Source organism: Syngnathus acus, chromosome 21, assembly GCF_901709675.1.
Source record: "Syngnathus acus chromosome 21, fSynAcu1.2, whole genome shotgun sequence".
Classification (NCBI taxonomy): domain Eukaryota; kingdom Metazoa; phylum Chordata; class Actinopteri; order Syngnathiformes; family Syngnathidae; genus Syngnathus; species Syngnathus acus.
The window spans coordinates 2,394,285-2,415,545 of NC_051105.1; the positions used below are offsets into that span (position 1 = coordinate 2,394,285).

General features: G+C 41.9%; 3 protein-coding genes across 5 annotated transcripts; 2 read left to right on the top strand and 1 right to left on the bottom strand.

The window, feature by feature from the left end:
• The first annotated feature begins 934 nt into the window (after positions 1 to 934).
• lamp1b (lysosomal associated membrane protein 1b) lies at positions 935 to 4,170 on the top strand. 2 transcript variants are annotated; one of them, XM_037240323.1, is made up of 7 exons: positions 935 to 1,304; positions 2,760 to 2,941; positions 3,014 to 3,139; positions 3,240 to 3,306; positions 3,468 to 3,635; positions 3,707 to 3,850; positions 3,975 to 4,170. In XM_037240323.1, exons 1-6 carry the CDS (start codon positions 1,244 to 1,246, stop codon positions 3,844 to 3,846), a joined length of 744 nt encoding a protein of 247 aa, XP_037096218.1. In that variant the 5' UTR covers positions 935 to 1,243; the 3' UTR covers positions 3,847 to 3,850; positions 3,975 to 4,170. The 2 variants fall into 2 exon arrangements, with proteins under 2 accessions (XP_037096218.1, XP_037096216.1); XM_037240321.1 differs by lacking the exon at positions 3,975 to 4,170 and having other exon boundaries at positions 3,707 to 3,927.
• A 1,725-nt stretch (positions 4,171 to 5,895) lies between these two features.
• LOC119115610 (DCN1-like protein 1) lies at positions 5,896 to 10,224 on the bottom strand. 2 transcript variants are annotated; one of them, XM_037240319.1, is made up of 7 exons: positions 10,155 to 10,224; positions 9,114 to 9,330; positions 8,272 to 8,440; positions 7,966 to 8,096; positions 7,229 to 7,311; positions 7,050 to 7,146; positions 5,896 to 6,747 (listed from the first exon to the last, which is right to left on the bottom strand). In XM_037240319.1, the coding sequence occupies exons 1-7, from the start codon at positions 10,203 to 10,205 to the stop codon at positions 6,668 to 6,670; spliced, it is 828 nt and encodes a 275-aa protein (XP_037096214.1). In that variant the 5' UTR covers positions 10,206 to 10,224; the 3' UTR covers positions 5,896 to 6,667. The 2 variants fall into 2 exon arrangements, with proteins under 2 accessions (XP_037096214.1, XP_037096215.1); XM_037240320.1 differs by lacking the exon at positions 10,155 to 10,224 and adding an exon at positions 9,424 to 10,147.
• A 1,694-nt stretch (positions 10,225 to 11,918) lies between these two features.
• LOC119115604 (transcription factor Dp-1-like) lies at positions 11,919 to 20,987 on the top strand. Its single transcript, XM_037240305.1, has 13 exons — positions 11,919 to 12,036; positions 12,776 to 12,852; positions 15,008 to 15,091; positions 15,500 to 15,566; positions 15,702 to 15,823; positions 17,102 to 17,223; positions 17,314 to 17,479; positions 17,569 to 17,715; positions 17,792 to 17,860; positions 18,827 to 18,978; positions 19,086 to 19,252; positions 19,323 to 19,398; positions 19,829 to 20,987. The coding sequence occupies exons 3-13, from the start codon at positions 15,080 to 15,082 to the stop codon at positions 19,965 to 19,967; spliced, it is 1,239 nt and encodes a 412-aa protein (XP_037096200.1). The 5' UTR covers positions 11,919 to 12,036; positions 12,776 to 12,852; positions 15,008 to 15,079; the 3' UTR covers positions 19,968 to 20,987.
• The last annotated feature ends 274 nt before the right edge of the window (positions 20,988 to 21,261 follow it).

Sequence of the window (21,261 nt, forward strand, 5' to 3'; positions counted from 1 at the left end):
CATTCAAAGGGAGAGCCCTTACAGCCTGCGGAGGAAAGTCATTTCGGCTGCTTGTATCTTGTTCTTTCGGTCATCAGCAAAAACTCGTGACCGTAGGTGAGAGTAGGAACGTGGATCGACCGGTAAATCGAGAACTTCACCTTTCCGCTCAGCCCTTTCTTCACTGCGACAGACAGGGACAGACCAAAGGGACACAAAGCCATCTCTGATTAAATTTTTCTGTTGACCAATGTTATCAAAGTAATATTGAATGACTTCCTGTTTAGACAGTGTCAATCATCAAACTAGATCATTGAATGTTTATGTTCCAAAGGTCACAGGTCTGTAGCGATTGTTCATGTTGCACAGAGAGTTCAGACAACAGAGTGAAATGTTCAAGAACCTTAGTTTGGCTGTTGTCTCGAGTGACTTTGAACTAAAAGCAAGCATGTTCTATATAGTGCTAGTTACTGTAGTTAGGTCGTGCTACCAAATCAAACAATTGGTTCTGCATCCACTCAGTCTTCTGATTCTGGGGCACCTTCATTTTTCTGAAAATAATGATTTATTGATTGCACATATCTGTGCCAATGACGTATGGTTTTGATGTGGCTCAACATTTAAATAACCTTTATCACATTTGATGGTCTAATTTGATCACACTTCCCTAAAGACTCCTTTTATCATAAATGTAAGAATGAAATTGTGTTAAAATGCAGTGGAATTTATCACGATTGTTAACCTCTGATCCTAGAATCATCCTTCCTGCCATAGCGCAAACATATTTTGGGAAACACTGAATTATAATGTAGTCATTTATTGAATCTACCTAAATAATTGTTTAAATTGGTTATTGGACTAAAAAGGGGGGGGGGGCGTTCTACTGATTGACATGTCTGTCATCGAATAGGAAACCGGCACTCTGCATCACGTGACCTTTGAGGCGTTTTATAACCAGGAGTCACATGATCCTGTTGTCAGTCTTTGGCCATGCTCCTTTAAGTCGAAGTCCAAATCAAGCAGCGCAAATTTCGCCGTCGACACACGCTAACGCAACAGCTTTGGTCATTTAACTGGACTTTGGAGCGCAACGGCAGCGTTTTGACCATTTTTCTTTGTCAGTGCCCAGAGGTTTTACTCGTTTTTCCGGGCTCGTTTTGACGCTGACGTTAGCATCCAGATAGTTAGCATACTAGCTCTGTTAGCTCAAGTTGTTGAGCTTTTTTTCGTCCACACTCTCACCAGCACCAACTGGGAGACAAACATGACGACAACCGGTGGTGTCCACACACGGTGGCTGACATTTACCCTGCATCTTGTTTTAGGTATGTATTGATTTATCCGAGGTAAACAAAACGCATTTTGTCCACATCACGTAAGTACGGAAGGTCAGAACCATAATGCATGTGACCCAGCAAGTTGTTTGTAATGTTATGATAAATGTGCTTTTAATAAAATTACTGGGTTTTTTTTTTGGGAGCGGGGACATGCTGCTTAGTCACTCAAGTATGTTTGTAATTCCATATTCCAGTACCTGCCTTTTGTGATGAGATTTTAAACGATAACGGTAGACCAAAACTGACGTCACAAAGGAGTATTCAAAGAAAGTATATATATATATATATGATCAATTTAACCCTAAACAAGTACTTGACTTTTCACATTTCCTTAAATGATGTTTCTGCGCAAGAACGACCGTTTTGCCACAGCAATTCAATTGGATTCCTATCCAAAACCTTCCTTTTGGGTTCTGGTAAAGAACAGAATTCATGGTTCTATCAATAACAGTAGATTGTCCACGTGCTGGAGTAATAAAGCAGCCCCAGACAGACACAACCACCAGGTTTAATCGTTGGTAAGATTTTTTTATTTATTTTTTTTTTTGCTCCCTTACATTCACACCAGATGTAATGAAACGGATGCATTCAATTTGTTAGTTCAGACAAAATTTTTCCCAAGTTGGTGTTTGGCTGACTTAATTTTGTCAGATTTTATTCATGATTTCTGGGTTGAACAGCTTGAGGTAATCAAACTTGGGTGTGGTCAATATCAGGGGTGTCAAACTGTTTTTTTCGTGGGCCGCATTGTAGTCATAGCTTCTTTCGGAGGGCCATTATGACCGTCAACCCAAATAAATGTATGAATTTGTCTTCGCGGGCCACACAAAATGGTGTGGCGGGCCGCATCTGTCATCACAGGTAATTCATGACTGTACAAGGGCAGCAAGTACTTTTTAGTTTTTTTCTGTAATAAAATGACATTGTGCTGCATTTCATTTGTACTTTTAGCACTCTTTGTCATGATTTAGATTTTTTTAAATTTTTTTTTTTTTATCTTGAACATGCCCTACTGTGTCAGTGATACCACTTCCGTTTACTGCTGCCTACCTGAGCGGACCAAATATTTGGACTAATCATCATTAATCTTTTTACCGTACTGAGCAAATTTTTTTGCGTAGATTGGCAGGTCTAATTCTTCCGTATGAAAAAGCTTAAACAAGATGCAAAGTACAGAATACGTGAAATAATAAATATTCAATTTGATTTTCGACTGCAAAAAAAAACATGCCAAAAGGTAACAACGATGCCAAAGTAGTGTTAAAGGCTTAATCAATGAAATATAAAGATGCTTAAATTGCATTCCATCATGAATATACAGGGCCAGTGCAGGTTCTGTAAAGTCCACAGGAGCTACTGCTCCAAAAGGCTCACCTGTAATATTGAGAATTTATTTTTGCAGTATTGAAAATGGATATATTGGTTTGTGTGATGTGATTGAAGCCGCTATAGCCGCGCACCAGGGTTTGGCTACCGTGGCACCATCCACCGAGGCGCCGCACAAAGAGCCTGGCAGACCACTGACAGGGCACTACCAGGTGACCGGCACCAATGGCAGTGTCTGCTTGCTGGCGTACATGGGCCTTCAGCTTAACATCACCTTCAACTCCACCTCCTCAAACCAGGTGCTTGTATCCGGATGAACTGTTTATCTCCCAATACAAAATGCTTGACGGTCAGTTTCTCTGGATCTGCAGACGGTGCATGTCGTCAACCTTGAGCCCAACGCCACAAAAGCTTCCGGATCATGTGACTCAGACAGCGCAATGCTGCGACTCTTGACGGACGCCAATACAACCAACCTGACCTTTTTCTTCATGCTTGTAAGTTTTTTTTAAAGCTGTGTTCCTTGTCATGAGACCGCCACAAGGTGGTAGGTAATAAATGCAAACAACGTCTTGAACTGTCTCATTCTGCCTCCAGAACGCTACGTCCAATAAGTACCACTTGAGTGGAATCTCTCTGTCAGCAGATTGGCCAGACATGAAAGGTGAGTTTTCTGGCCACAGCATTAGGTACACCCACATGATCTAAAGAATTGCATTGAAGAGGTTGTTTTAAAAAGAGATAGAACCTAATCCTAATTAAATGACAGTAAAAATGATGGTCACTTTGTTCTCCTACGAGAAACTGTCCCATGTGTTGTATCAGGACCCTTTTCCGCACGTAACAACAGCCTGGACTACCTTCGGGGAACCCTGGGATTCTCGTACATGTGCCACGAGGAGCAGACTCTCAATGTGGACCAGGCCTTGTCCATCAACACTTTCCAGTTGCAGGTGCAGCCCTTCAACCTCACCCAGAACAAGTTTGGCACAGGTAAACCATCTCCAGCTAGTGACTATTTATTTATCCTGCCAGCCTGATCTCAGTTCCCACCCCCATTTTAGCCGAGCACTGCCAGCTGGATGAAGATGACATGCTGATCGCCATCGTGGTCGGGGCGGCCCTGGCTGGCCTGGTCCTCATCGTGCTGGTTGCCTACCTCATCGGGAGGAGGAGGAGCCATGCTGGGTACCAGAGCATTTGAAGTGGTATCCTCTCAAATATAACCAGAGATCTCCCTCGCTACCATTAACCACTGTCACATTTGACACGCCACATACTCTCCGTGTGCTCCACACTCCTGTATCCTTGCCTAACGCTGGGAACGCCCAGAACCTTCCTTAACACTGGGAATGCATAAGCTTACTGATAAAAAGGGATGTTAGATTTGTGAGGAAATATCTGGCAAGCAACGGAAGAATCTTTATTATTGTCTTCTATTTATTAGTTTTGTAAAGGGAATTCTGGAATTTCAGGGCACCTTTTGCTCACTTTGGGTGGCAACCTATAACGGTTGTCTTTAAGGGACATTAACTGATGTTTGTGGTCGTACAGATACTATGGTTTTGTTTGGAATTTCACATTTGGTTACATATATTGACTCGCTAGGTACCTCAATGTCGGCTGCTCGTTTAGTCATGATTATGAAGTCTCAGGAATGGCCCAATAGGAATGTTGTAGCTGTTACACACATCTACTGGGGGGGGGGGAGCATGACTACCACGCCTTAGATTATTCCCCATTATATTATAGAATGTGCACATTTTGTCAAAAACCCACTGTTTACTTGTCAGGCACAGTCCCCCCTTTTTTTGGCGTCCGTGAAATACTCTTCATGATAAATAGGCAGTGGTTGTTTAATCAAATAATAGGGAGAAATTAATGCTCTATCAGATGCATTTAATTATGAGTGTGTTCATCAATCTGACGTTAAGATCAGTTAATTCCCATAAAAAAATGTATCAATCAAATGCCAGTCCCTAAATCAGACGTTTGATGCATCCTCAGTCAAGGCTTTCCTCTGTTCACTTGTTTTATTAGTTAACAATAAAAATATCTAACCTTTTTAATATTAACAACACATAAATTCTGGGTTTGGGCTCGATTAACCGAGTACTAATTTTTCCCCATTGATGAAGCAAAATTAGTCAATCATACGTTTTAACATTTTGGGGAATGCCTCAGGGCTTCCCTCTGTGTCCATTAGATATTTTTGGTTGCCTTTTTTGTTAGGAGCGAATGCTTAAAAGCTCTCGCCTAGATAGATGTATTTCAGTAGCTTTTTTTTTTTTAACCTTTAAAATATGTCCAACTTTCACTACAATTCAGAATTTGCACAAGTCAAGGGAAATCTGCATGTTGCCCATTTGCCCCTCACTTTGTTATTGGAGTAGTATTCTGTTACACACTATTTGTCCACTTTGTGCTTTCATTCACTTTTCAAACTCAAGTGGCCAAAATGCTTACGTCAGTGTTTCTTATCAGTGCCTTCCCTGCTGCATCACGTGATGTAATGTTACTACAGAGGTACAGTACCTGCTGTCGTCATATTTTCTTGTACAGAGCTGTATGTAAAATGTGTTATCATGGCATTATGCTGAACCGTATTCTTTACTGTTGCTCATCTGGATCCCTTTTTGGTGTTTTTGTGTCTGCTAGTTTTAATTGATTATTTGAGATGTTTTCTAATTGATGGTCAATAAAAGTGATTTGAAAGTTTCTCCTTTAGTTTGCCTTCACTTCAGTTTAGATGGGGATAATCAGACATGGGGGGGGGGGGGGGGGGGGGGGGCTCCCTCTCGTGGCACAAAAACAGTCCCGTTCATTTCCAAGTTTGAAACGTAGCTCATAACTGCCATAAAGTGACAAGAATGCCTCTCATGCTCAAGTATTTGATTGGTGTTGAATCAACATAATTTTAAGTATTTGTCATTTAGCATTTATGTGGTTCATTATCGTTAATTTTCCATTTTGATACAAACGTTCAAACTGCATGTTATTGGCTTAAAATTTAAGTATTTTTTATGCAACCTACTGCAACTTTTATGTTGGTCATTATAATGGTAGTTGGAAAGTTAAATACTTTTTAACGCGACTTGGGCATGATAACTAGACAGGATAAGAGCTAATTCCATGTACGATTATGAAAAAAACTCATGCTTTTATTGATCTTGAAATGGAACAATATACTGTACTTACATGAATGTTCATTTGTCTCTACCTGTAACAATCTTGAACAGAAAGATATCAATTGTAATAATAGTAAGGCTGGTTTATTATTTATTTTGCGCTGTAGCTTCAGAATAGCTCAAAACTGCTGCGGCGCTGCCTAACAAGTGACAATGCCTCGGGTTCAATTATTTGATTCATCTTGAATGTTTGTAACAGCAAACTAGAGTGAATCAATAAATCCATTCAAGAGATGGTTAATCATTTCTGAAAGCCCATCCCTATTGCAAGCTTTCCAAGTGGTTACGACAAAACTTTCCTTGGTGAAAGGAATTTAAAAGAAAGCATATCTGTGTTGTTTTTTTTTGTTTGTTTGTGTGGACAGATCACATCTCGTACCAACGGAGACGCCGCCGATCACAGCTTGAAGGCGACGCATTGCACTGACGGATCATATCAAATCCATGAGACATCTTTGAAGTGTACATAAAAGAATGATTTATAAACAGGATCACAATTATATTATTCTTCATATAATTCTCTTTTGTAAATACAGTATGTACGGTCAATTTGTGGTGCTGGTGTCATGAGCACTCCTTTGTCTTTTCTTTTCCAGTCCATTTACGCTCGTCTCGGCGCTGCGTCAGTGTCCGTCCTGGAGCGGAGTGCACTCGCAAGATTCCGAGGATCCGGCAGGAGGAGCACGGATCATTCCGGCAATGTCCTTCCCTCTGCACTTTCCTCCAAGTGCTGCTGTTGGCCACCATTGTTTAAATTAAAAAAAAAAAAAAAACTAATCCTCCTCCTTCAAAAAGAAAACCTATGAAGAAATATTCTCCTTCCCCGTTCTTTGTCTTTTAGAGAGTTTTACGTTTTGTTCCTGTTACGATGGGTCGAGCGAATTCCACAAAATCGTCTATAAGCACTGGCCAAGCCCCTAAGGGGAAAGGAAAAACATGGATCAGCTATTAGAGTAGAAAAAACAAATGACCAAATACATAGCCCGGTCTCTAGCCTTGACAAATAGCGAAGTCCCACTGTACATTTTCCTGTAACTCCACTATTTTTTTTTCTGTTACACGGTGGACATGCATTGTTGAAGATATAATACTAGAAATGTATTTATTTCGACTAAAATTCCAAAATAAGGTGGGGCTAGACATCATAAAATCATAAATTTATATTTCTTGAAGCAACGCTTCATCAACATTTTTTTGGGCCTATTTTGGGGTTCCTTACCCTCCTCGTCGTAGTTGGACAAATCATCCGAGATCATGTTACCAAAGTCCAACAGCAAGTTCCAAGTGTCTTTTGGGATAGAGCGTTTATGATGCTCCTAAAATGACATACCCATCATCAAGATATGCCGATTTTTCTTATTTTGCTGAACAACACTGCTTCCATAAGTTTTGACTCACCAAAAGAAATCTATTCCAAAGGTCGAGGAACTTAAATCTTCCTAGCAGAACCAAATTCCAGTAAGCTACGGCCATCTCCAAGTCTGCAGGAAAAAAAACAAAGTAGAACCACCACACACACACACAGACTTTCCCCACAAGTCATCTGAAGCTTGCTGTGATTCAAAATGATGTAATACATTTGAATCTCGTAAAATGATGCTTACAGTAAACAGTCTCACTATTTACACATATGTATTTTTTAACTTTCTTAGACTAAAACTTTGTACTTTCTCCCCTTAATATCTTAATTCCTCATTGAAAGACTTATCTCATGAAATTAAGTTTTTTCTCATAATATTTTAAAATGTACCCTTTCTCATACCGTATTTACATCGTTATTTTTATTAAATGGACTTTATATGCTCGCAATACACTAACTGTTTTCTCCTATATTGCAAATCGGGTCTACTTTTTTCTTGGATAATCACGAATCACAGGACATTGAATTCTTCCAACCTTTGTCTCCTGTATTTGCCATTTTTTAATCGTACATTGCCACTCACCTTCTAGTAATAGTACCAATGCAGTAAAAAAAAAAAAATCCCGTAATTTACAATTTCCCAAAATTGACTTTATTCTCATCATGACTTTATTCATGATATTCTCATGATTATTACTTTCTTTTATTTTCACTGCAGCCTTGAATCTGCCCACTTGCATGTTCTCGCCTGCTAATGTCGAGTGATTCTCCTTACCTAAACCCTTCTGGCCAGGATTTTTGGCAAAGTTGAAGGTAAACTGGTAGAAGTCCTTGAACTTGTCGTTGTCTTTCAGCTCCTGCTCCAGTCTTGGCAAAAGGGCCTTGAGCTTGTCGGGGCTGTCGCACCTACGAGGGGAGGGGGAGAGACGCCTAAGGTAACCTTGGTTCAAGCATAACATGGCAAGCAATGTTGCTGACAAACAAATTGAACTGTGACACCCGAGTCACTTGCTGCTGCTCCACTGAAGCCAAGGTGCTTGAGTTCATATACACAATGACACTTGTTCCTCGAGAGGCTTACCCGAGCTCTGTCATGCCATCCAGGAACTCCTTCTTGGAGAACTCGCACTGGGTGGCGGCACGAAACTTCCACGCCACCACCAGAACGCTGATGCTGGCCGGATCCAACACCAAGTCGTCGCAAAACTGCTGGATGCCCTCGATGCCGATCTTGTTCTCATCCTGAGGATCTGGATGTACATGGTAACTAAATTGAGTTTGCTCTTGTGAGATGTGCTTTAAATCCGTTTTGTACAGCCTTGGTACTGAGCAATGTGTATGAAATTTGTTTCGACTAGTTTGTTTGACTTCATAGTAAAATGAAGCAAGAAATCGAACGAAAGACAGTTCCTTTATCTTCTCCCCAATTTGAGTTATTAATCGACTAAGAGCATTCACCACATCAAGATTCGACCAAACATAAGTCACTAAGTCATCATCAGATCATGAGAAGATTGCAAAAGAAATCTGTGGCTTTATCACCTTGGCTTTCATATTTCGTAAAATGACATGAAAACATGCAGACAGCCATCAATTTGTTGAGTATACGTGACAATACAATTATACGGGTTCCGTCATAATGAGGGACACCAAAATGACGACGGCCCGCGAGAAAAAATAGTTTGACACCACTGTAAATGTAAACAGTACACAAGTATGTCATGTATTTTGTGATCAGACAGATTTTTTTCGCTCCTTTTTCAACTCACTGATCAGCCACAAACAAATGAACGGTGTAAAGTCTATTATGAGCAATCAAATGAATGGAGGTCCGACTGCTTTGACGTGGTCACGCCTGATAGTATTTTGACCCGACATGGTACCTCCCTCCCTCTTTTACAGTTGAGCAAGAGCATCACCTACCTTTGTAGCGGTTGAAGAGTTGCTCCAGCTTCTTGCGGTCAACGGACGACTTCATGGACTCCTTGCAGTAGAGGTCGGGGTTCTGGAAGTAATTGTCAGTGGCCACCTCCAGCTTCCAGTCATTCTGCGTGAGGCAGTAGACAGCTGTCTTCTCACCCGCTTGTGTGAAGGACATGAACTGCCGCACCTTGTCCCTCTGCGACGACTTCAACTTGTGCTGGGCGGGCAACAGGGCAAAGGGCCGGTGAGCGGCGAGCAGACCCCACAGCGCCCACACCAAGTACAGACAGAACAGCGCGCAGAGACACACCAGCGCGCACAGTACAGCGTCCACAGGCATTCAGGACGCATGGGTGAGTGGGATCTAGTCCTCGGCAACACTTGGGATGCTCCCAAGGGCGGGCCCCTGATGTAATGGGAGCCACAGTGACTATTTGTAGGGGTTTTAATAACAGCTCCCCTGGGGTGGTATTTGTTTTCAGCTCTCTTCTGAGGCCCACGAGCCGCAGGTTGCCCATCTTTGTCCCGCAGCTTTTAACTGGACGTCCATCACGTTTCTTGTAAAGTCACACGAGACTGTCATAAGCACAATTACGTTATGGCGACCTCTGTAATACAGAGGGTATAACAAAGGCACCGTAATAACGCTGGTGGCAATGGGGATCGCCGGGTTAGCATTGCGGCCAGTATATTGGCTTCGGGGTGGTGTGAACGTTAATAACACGCGTGCAATTGTGTCAGTGAGTTGGCGCGTGTCGTAGCTCGGGGATGGTAACTACGGTGGCCGAGCTTGTGTTATGTTAGCAGGCTTGACACGAGAAAGACGTTGCGGCTGGCTACTTAGCTAGCTGGCTGCTGCTGCCCCAATAACAACAACTGACCTTCCGTTGAGAATCGGCAAAAGAAACGACAACCGTTGGTCAGCGCGGGATTTGGACGCGACGCGAGCGTTTAAGAGAAAATCGACGCGGTGCCGCGCGTGTTAAAAGTCAGCGCTGGAGCGAACAAGATGAGCGGAGATTGTTTATTTTGGTTACCTACCATTTTCACAATCGCTAGTTTACCAGGTTGGGAGCCGCTCATTGTGCGCATGCGCGGAAGTGGACGAGTTGAAGGCGCAACTTTATGAATTATCATGGCGTGGACTGTTTGATCCTATTGTTTTTTTTGTGTTGTTTAATTTGTTTTGCTTGTATGCATGACTTAGTGAACACATTTGAAATGCAGTGTGGAATTGCGATAACCCCGCCCCAACCAACTTCTGCATAACACTATCTTTATAAACATTAAAAAAATAAAGATGAACTTACAACGAAGAATAGGTTTAATAACATGTTTTTAGGCTATCACAAAAGATTGGAAGTCTTCCTAAAACAAACAAACAAAAAAATAACGACAGGAGCGTACCATTGCCACCCCAGTGTCGTGGTAATGCAATTACACTTCATTCTTGAAAAGCATGCTCCTTATATCAGATTCCCACCTTCCCACGTGTTGAATGCACAGAGAAAATTGCCGGTGCGCCCTATATATGAAATAATTTCGAAAATAAAAAATTCAATGAGGGTGCGCCTTATAATCCAGTCCGCTTTATGGTGCGAAAAATACGGTATTTAAAAAAATGTACACTGAATTGCTAATGATGGGGTGAAAATAGTGAAACATGCATAAATATTTACAGGTTAAATTTTGATTTCAGTACTTTGTTTAAAAAAATGAAATTTAAAAGTCTCCGATAGAAATAAAGTACATTTAATTGACACATTTAAAGTACATTTTTACACGACATAGTCCTGCAGTTAATAGTTACTAGCTGAAGTGCTTCATCTGTTAAGCAGGTTGTGCTACTAGGAGATTCAGATAAGTTTTATCTGCATGAATGCACTCCGCAACAACGTGGATGCCACACACAAAACATTTTGCTGATAGACTATCTGCTGATGTCAGCCTTTCCTCATCTTATTTTGTTTTGTTTCACAATGAGGGGGCTTCATCTACGCATTATTACATGACGACACAGCAGGATTTAAGTGCTTAATAAAGTAAACCACTTCGTCATGACACAAATTATACCTATAGTACAGATAAGGTACTATACAAAAGTCTTGGCCTGTGCTTCTTGGATACTTATGGCCTGCTTTCCTTTGCTTGAACCGACTTTTCTACCTCTTTGTTCCTACTATCTTCCCTTCTGCCCTCCTTCCTGCCTAATGTTTAACGTATCTGAAATAAATGCTTTTGGAATGTCGGAGAAAGCCCAAGTAACTGGAGAAAATTCCATGCAAGCATGGAAATCATACAAACTCCACAAGTGAGTCTGGGGACAAGATTTGGACCCAGAACCTTACAATTGTGAAGCAGGCATGCCACCCACTGGGATCACTGTGCTGCCCATCTGTAGGAGAAAAAAGGTGATTTAGAAAGTGCATATCACATGCATGTAAAATGGTTTCAGAAGATATATAAGTATTAATAATCATAGTGTAGTATATTATATTTCCATTGGTATACACTGAACAGTCTGTTGTTGAGGCTTTGTTTTCGTATTAGGCCAGACACTGGTCAAGGCTACGAGATAGCGATGTCTGGTATATTATATTTCTATCGGTATACTCTCAATAGCAAAACAAAGAAGTAGTGTCAAAGCCTTCGCGAGAACGCGCCATGATGCGCCTAGCACCTCCTTTGCAACAGGTGGCAGTGTTGTCCAAATCAAACCTATACGCCGTCCAATCAGAACGCCGTTGTAGATAGTGGGCGGGGCTACTTAGAGTGCTTTTGCTGTCGTCTCGCGGAAGGCGACCAATCAGAGGCAACTGAAGCGAGACACCGCCAAGATCAGATTGAGAGTCGCGCTGCCGTAGCAAGGCTAGCCGAGAGTGCAAAGAAGCTAACGACACTTGCTAACTTGTGGAGTGCACCGGTAAGCACGTGTTTTAACCTGCCTCTGGCCTCGCTGCCGATATATTTATACGTGACACGGTTTGGAGACTGCCAGGACTTTCTCAAACAACTCGGCGAGGGACCGACAACCGAGTTTAAAAAGCTAACTCTGTTGGTCTTGTCGATGACAGCTGTGCTTAGCTCGACCGCTAGCTGCTAGCTTTAGTGGTCGGCTAACAAAGCGCCGGTGCTTCTTCATTGGTGTTCGCGAGTTAGCAACTTGCTAACAGTCATCGCCAAGCGTGTTGGTAGTTGTCACTGAGACTGGTTTCTACAAGCACTTGACCCTTATAAAGTAGTTATAAACTTTAGAGTTCCGAATGCGTGCCTCTTGAACGGCAAAGGATTGCAAAACTTCAGTGGCTTCCTGTAAGTCGTAAAAAACATAGTAGACAGTGTGAAATGCTGTAGAACAAAACCCAAAGTTAAATTAGTATGGAAGTTGTATTGATGTATAAACTCGTAACGCGTGAAACTGTTGTAGATACGTTATGATCGAGTTGTAGCGGTCCCTGAATGGTGGGCACCGTTTGGCGTTGACAGGTGACAAAATCAACCCCGCATTGACCGATTAAGGTCTTGACTAATTTCCTATCACATACAGTTTGCTTGTTTTTCACGCAAATTGAAACAAATCATGAGAAGGTGGCAGTATTTCCCCGACAGAATGTTCCCAAACTATAGCTTGACTTTGCTCGCAATGTTTCCTGTTTGCTAAGGATTCAGACCTCCTCTTCCTCCGCTCTGAAATGCCAACAACAACGGCAGTCGTCGAAGAAGCAGCTCTAGTCTACTCGTAAGTGCACACCATCTCTCCCGATTTACTCCCCTTTCACCCGAACGCTGGCCCAAACGGCTCACAGACGTCTCCACTTTAATGGCGAAGGGGGTGGGAGGACGGGACGGGACCAATGTCGCCCAGAATCGCTTTCTAAGCGTGCGTTAGCTCGCTAGCTAGCAGCGGGGCTCTATCCAGCCACGGTGGGTTAGCGGTATCAGTTAGCTAGCCGCACCTCAACAAAAGAGTGCTCCGATCGGGGATAGGGGCCTAGCGTGCCGTCAGTCGTTCTGTACGTGTCGCGTAATCACTTTTTTTTTGGGGTCCGTGTTAGTTGGTGTACGTGAAGTTGGTATGTTTTGCAAAGACCTGTATCCAAAGTTCGCCACCTCTCCTCCACCTGAATTAGGCCTGGTGCGCTCATGACCACTAAAAAGTTCTTTACCTCCTTTTCGGTGCTGCCACACTGGGTTCATTCTTTCTAACGGGGATCCAAACATGCGGTCCGATCCAAATCTGGCTGAGGGTCAATATGTATTCGGCCAGGGTATTGTGAAGTAAGCTACTAACCCATCAGGCACACATTTTTGTTCTAGAGAGATGACTTATCCATTTCTTTAGTTGCAGTAAGTCTTGATGATATTTGTACCGTATATGTAAATGTTAGGTAGCTTGATAAGTTTTGGTCTTAGAGATGAACCACTTTTCTTTTTGAGTGGAACTAGTTTTGGAGCACGTCTGCTCTCAGTCATGCGGGTCAGGCTAATCTGCCAAATTAAAGTTAGCATAATATTTAATGCCAACTTTATGCAGTGTCTCAAATGGTACCTTTTCCATTAGTTTATAACAAATGCAGTGGTGCCTTTAGATTGAGATTTATTTCGTTCTGCAACCACACGTTTCTGAAATCCCCTTTCCTTGTTGAAATGAATGGAAATACCCTTAATCTATCCCAGTGTCTCCCACCATGTAAAAGGTCATGTTTAATGAGAAAAAAATTGCACTCTAATATATTTATTGAACGCCCACAGTATTGACACAATTGAAAAAAAAATTAAATAGTATTTCTCTAATGTGCTGCTCATTCTGGTGCCTTGGCCACTTTGGGGCACTATGAGAAACTCATGTGCAATACTGTTTTGGAAGTTCAGCTCCTCTTATTCTCAGTACAGCAGTAATATTTGACTTTCTTCACAGAAGATAAAGGATATATTCCTGTATTTTTACGTGGTCTGTCCACAGTTTGCTTTATGTTGATATCCATTGTTTAAAGTATGACAACACCTCCGCATAGATGAAAAACTTGATTGTTAGCGGCCATGTTTAACAATAATCTTGTTGCGCTACGACTTGTTCAAAAAGTTTCGCAATGAAAGACTTGAAACCAGCTCGTAATTACTGAGACATGCTGGATCCTGGTTTGGTCACTTAAGTGAGTTGTCTTAAAAGCTCCTGGCACAGTGCCAAAGGAGAGTGATACATTAATAATATTTCAGATGGAAGGGCCTAAGATTGTAAACAATTCTTTAATGAGTCGGCCAGGAAGCGGATCGAGCATGCAGGTCTGTTTTGCTGCACTTGTATAAGGCTTCCAAGAGATGATTTGGCCATCACACAGGCACAAGAAGGCACGTGCAATTTCTTTGTACTCGCCATTTGTACTGCCTCGGGTTTTTGTACATGAATATTTCCTGCAATTATGAACTTACTACTACATTATCTTAGATTAGTTCCCAATTGCATACAAGGAATGAACAGAGCATTCCCTGTACATGCGTATGCAAATTTTTCACAAGCCTCCGTTACACAACTATCCCTCAAGATTGAACCATCAGGGCTGCAGTGTAATTCAACTCTATTTTCTCAGTAGCCAGCGGAAATTGCCCAAAATGTGCGCTTTCAACCAGGAACGCATCAACCGTCATCATTAAATGATTCCAGTGTCTTCTTATACAACAGATAAAATACTTTTAGGACTGTGAAGGTTGCTTTCAACACCACAGGGTGGGGTCAGTTAGTGTTTACTGGTGTTAAGCTTGGTCCTATGTTGCACCTCTGAAACGACCACGGATGGTAGAAAATAGCATTTTGTTGCTATTGGCTGGTCTCTGTCTAACAGGCCATGGCAGGTAAATACTGTTATTTGACACAATCTTTGTTCTGTCTGTTAAAGGGTCTGAATAGCAAAACTGAAGAAAAAAATCCCTTTCCAACTGAGGTTCAACTTCCCCGGTCCTTTGGGATCATGGCTAAAGATGTAAGCGACTACACGGCCATCACATGAAGATATGACCTACTTTGCAGAGGCGGCATCGTCCTCCGTCCCTATTTCAGCCTCGCCCAGTCGGTCTGAGTCAGCCAAACGCAGTCAAGAACGGATTTAGCCGTACCATGTCACATGACATGCAGCCAAATGAAGGAAAAAAACAAAAGTTGTATGTATGTTGTTTTTATTTGATTCTTTATTTGGCTGTGTGTCTGCTTGTGCCTGTGTTAGACGTGGAAATGATGTTCTCAACGCCGATTGGCTCTCACAGACGACAGGCGGGCTGGGTGCACGTAGATCGGAGACGGAAAATTCAGGGAGACCGGACGATGCCCACCTCTGCTACTTTGTATGATTGGATTATGAAGGGATATTATTTAACATTTCTGTCCTTCACAGGCTGGTCTAATAGAAACAAACGGAGAGTTGAAGGTTTTCATTGATCAGAATCTGAGCCCCAGCAAAGGTAAAAGCTGTTCTTGAAATGAGTTTTTAACAGCACACTTTAAGGTACACTTTTAAAAAAACAAGTACTGTGAACAGCTAAAGTCTTAACAATTGACATAGTAATAATAGCAATAACAATAATCTCTTTTGTTAGGTATCCTGTCTTTGGTTGCTGTCCAGCCTGCCTCTGGCCCCCTGGCCAAACAGCTCCTGCCCAAAACGCTTGGGCCATCCAACGTGAATATTGCTGCACACATGCAACATTTGCCACACATGGTAAGCCCTCATTTTCCTGGACCTAAATCATTCTAATATGAAGTGATCAATAATGCACAGATCTGGTGGCCGGCCTTCTCTGTTATGTCTTGCTGTTGTGTAAGCCCCCCTCCCTTATCATTGTGAGGTGACCTGGCGGTAGAGTTGCTGGGAATTGATCCTAAGCTTATTTACTACTACAGTCAGCAGGATTTCATCCATCATCCCATTATATACCAGGAATATATACATCATGACAATCAGCTTAGATATCACCTTGGTAAAGTAATCAACTGGATACCTTCACAATGCCTCAGTTCGAGCACAGGTGAAATAGTCAACCCATGTTACTTGGATTTCAGTAAGATAACACATCCACCTTCCAAATATTGCTCGGAATGTTGTGATAATTGTCGTGCAAGTCTACAAATGAGTACATCTTACAGTTGATCCTAAAACCGAAGAGTAGTGATCAGATTCCTTACCCTTGATAGACTGATTTCTGATATAATTTCCTTTTTAGCTGCAATGATTCATTTGTTATTATTATTATTACGATTAATTTGACAACTAATTGATTATCAAATGAACCGCTAAACTTTTTAATTATCAATTTGACAGTTTCATTTCAAATCAGAATTCAGCTTCCCATGATTAAATATTCTCCTATTTCTGTAGTCCTCCATGGAAGCAGACTTTTTTTTTTTTTTTTTAAGCTTTTATTGTTATCCGATTCATTGACTAATCAGTTAAAATAATGGTTAGTTGCAGCCCTAGTGCGATTGTCCTCGTTACCATTTTACTTTTTCCATTGTTACCCTGTTAAGAATTGTACAAGTGCGTTTTAATTCTGGACTCTTCATTGACTTTCTGTCTTTCTTGAAGCTGAAAAAACAGCCTTCAGTTGTTCTACTTGGCAAACCTTTGTCATTTAATGCGCTTTGTGTCATATTTTTGGCATGCACTGCAAGCATCAAATTCAAGTTGAAAGAATAGTTAACAAAAAATATTGTGTCTCTGTACTGCATCCAATTGAGCAGAGGTTGAAAAGTGTTTTAAAATCATTCTATTCTGTTTTTATTTGCATTTTCCACAACTGCACCGCTTCAATGGAATTGTGGTTTGTTCATTTGAAGCGCTTACGTACATCTTTACACAATTAAAAGCCTTGCTGAGAGTAGTCGTCCACTTATTATAACCTCCTGGTACTTTGCGGTTGAGTTAATAAACTCACCTGGCCACTGTTGCAGGAAATATGGTCAGTTGAAAAGGATAAAATTGCCTCTGTTTCTTTTCCAGGTGATTGGAACACCTCAGCGGCCAACAGTATCCAATACTATACTGGTAAACAGCCCACACACACCCAATTCCCAGTTCCTGACTCAGACTCAACCTTCTGATGCCTCTCCTTGGTCGTCAGGGTAAGTCCCTTAAAAGCTTGGTGGAGAGTTCACTCTTTTTTTTTTTTAACCAATCACAGCATGTACTAATCAGCACTCTGTTATCTGCAGAAAGCGTGGCAAGAAAGGTGAGAAGAATGGAAAGGGCTTGAGACATTTCTCCATGAAAGTGTGTGAGAAGGTGCAGAAGAAGGGAGTCACCACCTACAACGAGGTGGCAGATGAGCTCGTGGCAGAATTCAGCTCGGGCGACAACCTCATGTCACCCAACGACTCGGTGCGAGCTGCAGAATGTTGCAAACCCACACTTAACACACTTCAAGGTGCTTTTTATCTTGCTGATGTTTAAAAGTGTTTTTCTTTTAGCATGTATACGACCAGAAGAACATCCGGCGGCGCGTGTACGACGCCCTTAACGTCCTCATGGCCATGAACATCATCTCCAAAGAGAAGAAAGAGATCAAGTGGATCGGCCTGCCCACCAACTCAGCGCAAGAGTGCCAAAACCTCGAGGTGACGATGCAAAAAAGTCTCACAGCACTCCACTTTTGTTGTGTCATCCTTGTAAGTCTTATTTTTTTGATGGCAGGTGGAGCGACAGAAGCGGCTGGAGAGGATCAAACAGAAACAGTCGCAGCTTCAGGAGCTCATACTACAGGTAGAAATGACCGAGAGCCATGTTTCTACAACGGTATACCAGAGTTCCCATTTGTTACATATCATCCCTATTTTGTTATAGAAATCAATGAACATTAACTCGTTATGCCCGCATTGATTGTGAATGTATATTAAAAAAAAAAAATCCTGCATCCCAACATTCACGATGTCCTGGCGATGTGCGTATATTTTTATCAGGACGAGAAGTTTTTACACAAGAAGGTACATTGCACAAAATAAAAACCTAAACCTGCCTCTGCATGTACAATCCAATATATCAGCAATTTTATGTGAGTGGGTGTTAATTTTGACTTTTACGATCAGATTAATCCGATTTTATAGCTCTGTATAATGGTTGAAAACCGAATTCATCCATTCATTATCCTAACCGCTTTTCCTCACGAGTCACGAGCGTGCTCGATCCTATCCCAGTTGAGTTGGCAGTAGGCGGGAGAACCTAACCTGGTTGCCAGCCAATCGAAGGAACACAGAATGATAAATTAATACATAGTCATATTTGATGGTAGCACATTGAAATATTCTATACCTAATACAGACTGCAACTGAGGCTGCCATTGCAAGGTTGATGCAATAAATACATGAAAATAATAAACTTTAAACCCTAACTTATTATCATTATTGAGTAATAATTATCATCTGCAATTGACCAGTATGCAAAAATCTCAGCCAATCAAGCAGTTCTCAGAGTGGTGCCATTTTTCCTCTGCATCATGAGGAAGTAGTAGATGGGATGGCTCTGGCAATTTGTTAGGATGCCCCTCTTGGTGACGTGTCCTTGGGAAAGCCCAGGATATGCTGGCCTGGGAATGCCTCCAGTATCGTCCTGGACAAAGTGGCGAGCAAGAGGGCTGCTCGTGATCTGACCGTGAATGTATGGGGTGAAGATTGTTGCATGGATAAAGAGCTACCTAATGAGCCCAAGACTTAAGAATGCGTTGTATTGCAGCAAATAGCCTTCAAGAACCTGGTTCAGAGAAACAGGCAGAGCGAGCAGCAGGCAATCAGACCTCCACCACCCAATTCCATCATCCACCTTCCCTTCATTATCGTCAACACCAGCAAGAAAACCGTCATCGACTGCAGCATCTCCAATGACAAGTATGCCATTTAGTGACCACACACATTGGAGAAATGTCTGTACATGTTTCTTTAAAAAAAAAAAAAAAAAACACCCTTGTTAAAGATATTTTGTTCTTGATTGGCAGGTTTGAGTACTTGTTCAACTTTGACACCATGTTTGAGATCCACGATGACATTGAGGTGCTGAAGCGTATGGGCATGGCTTGTGGTTTGGAGGTGGGCAAGTGCCCTCCAGAAGATTTAAAAATCGCACGCAGCCTGGTGCCCAAAGCTCTGGAGCCCTATGTGATTGGTCAGTCACGCACGTTGCTCCTACCTCATAACGACAATCACAGGCTGACATAATGTCTATCCTTCTCCAGAGATGGCAAAAGGCCCCATCAGTAGTGTCTACATCACTGGAGGATCATCGGCTAATGGAACCCGTTACACATCCAGGTGAGACACCCCAAAAACTGTACTCCCTTTATCGTGCAAAATCCCTCTCTTGAATGAACTGTAATAACGCCTTTAAATTGACCGACATTGTGCAAGTTATTGGGACTGAGCTGTGTGCCATTCAAATGCTGCCCATTCAGGAACACGTCAAAGAAATAGTGTGTGTGACTAGCATGAAATTATCTAGTTTTTCATTTGTTACCAATTAAGAAAACAAAAAAAACATGCTTGACACAGCTTACTTGGTCATCGTAGAATTAAAAAAAAAATCATATTTTGCAGCTTACGAAATGAACCTCTGATTCAACTCGAGTGCCACCTTGTTGAAACAAGCCATATGGTTTTTTTTTCCCCGGTGATGTATCTTAACTTTATGAACAGCCTTTTTGCCGTTATCTTCAAATACAACCATTCTTTTTCCTTGATCTAGCGACGGCTGCCCCGATGCCACCATGGCATCCAGCTCCAACGACTCTCACTACAGCGGCTCTCGCGTGGAGACCCCGGTGTCTTACATGGGGGACGACGACGATGAGGATGAGTACGACGAGAATGACGATGAAGACTAACCTGTGTACACCTTGCCGCTCCAATAAGCACAGTCTCTCAAAAGCGCCAACATGGGAACGTCAACCTGCCCCCTTACACACACACACACACACACACACACACACACACTCACACCCTACACTTCTTTTGCCTTCCCCCTCTCTTTTCCCCATGCCTGTTTTTCTGTTTGGCTTTCTCAGGGCAGTAGATGAGTATTGAAAGAATGAGGGGAGTCGTGCATAAGGTAATCTCCCGCCTCTCGAATCACTTGTACATGCATCGCAGCTCTGGAGGAGAGTTTTATTCCGGGAACTGTGGCGTGTGACCTGACCTATGTGTATTTAACTAATTTTTAATCGACGCCATCCCATGAGAAACAAAACCTGAAAAAAAAAAAGCCTACTGCTGTTGGAGAATGACCAATAAATTGTTTGTAATTTATCATATTTGCCGCTGTACCTTACGGCAGCACAACCTGTAATGTTTAACAATGGTCAAAAGTATTTGCGCAAACAGGCCTTCATGAATTCACAATGGCTCGATAAAGTTGGCATCCTATGATGGGACTTCATCATGCGCATTTTATAGTAGGAATAGAGGTTAAAATGATTCTTCCAATTCTCACCCTGGCCTCCTTCTGTGTTATTTGCAGGCAGCTGCTTCATTGCTAGTTTTTGTTGTTTTGTATTCCGCATTTCTCGTGAGCAGCCCCTGAAACGCCTTGGTCGTGTTTACAAAATAATGGCACCAGCAAGGTAATGTTTTCATCAGCCAGGTTCCTGATAGGTAAATAAGCTTCGTTAATGACATGTATGAACTCTGATGACGATTGTAGCTTATAGTATCCCATAGAGGCCAGTGATATTGATACTAGACCTACAGACAGTGTCTATGTAATTAATGTATTGTTGTATAGGTCTTTGCATACGCCCATCCAAGATCTCCTTTTCAAAACTGAGCAACACATGTACTGACTTGTTCCAAATACCGTTTTTCTGTATTCTAATATAAGTTTTAAAATTAAATATAGTTTTAAAAAATTCTGTAAATGGTCTGAGTGATATGCAATTATAAAACGTTTTTCATTTGGGGATTGCTGTTCTGAATGATTACGAATTGTCTTGTAAATCAATTGTGGGCTTTACTATTGGCTTTAAATGGCATAGATGCTGTTGATTCTCTCTTGTTTGCTGTCACAAGAGCAGCATACCACCCGGAGGCTGCATTCTAATCTATACACAGAACAGCATGCCATAGAGTCCAGAACATTCTTAATTCTGTGCAGCAAAAGTGAGACATGAACACCTGAAGACA

Bases quoted from the DNA above. Each gene is read 5' to 3' on its own strand.
- lamp1b (XM_037240323.1), top strand. From the start codon at position 1,244: ATGACGACAACCGGTGGTGTCCACACACGGTGGCTGACATTTACCCTG. The intron at 1,305-2,759 runs GTATGTATTGAT...ATGTGATTGAAG, and splicing joins TACCCTGCATCTTGTTTTAG to CCGCTATAGCCGCGCACCAG. The intron at 2,942-3,013 runs GTGCTTGTATCC...CTGGATCTGCAG, and splicing joins ACTCCACCTCCTCAAACCAG to ACGGTGCATGTCGTCAACCT.
- LOC119115610 (XM_037240319.1), bottom strand. From the start codon at position 10,205: ATGCGCACAATGAGCGGCTCCCAACCTGGTAAACTAGCGATTGTGAAA. The intron at 9,331-10,154 runs GTAGGTAACCAA...TTGCCCGCCCAG, and splicing joins AACTAGCGATTGTGAAAATG to CACAAGTTGAAGTCGTCGCA. The intron at 7,312-7,965 runs GTAAGGAGAATC...TTTTTCCTGCAG, and splicing joins TCCTGGCCAGAAGGGTTTAG to ACTTGGAGATGGCCGTAGCT.
- LOC119115604 (XM_037240305.1), top strand. The intron at 15,567-15,701 runs GTAAAAGCTGTT...CTCTTTTGTTAG, and splicing joins GAATCTGAGCCCCAGCAAAG to GTATCCTGTCTTTGGTTGCT. The intron at 19,399-19,828 runs GTGAGACACCCC...TCCTTGATCTAG, and splicing joins GGAACCCGTTACACATCCAG to CGACGGCTGCCCCGATGCCA.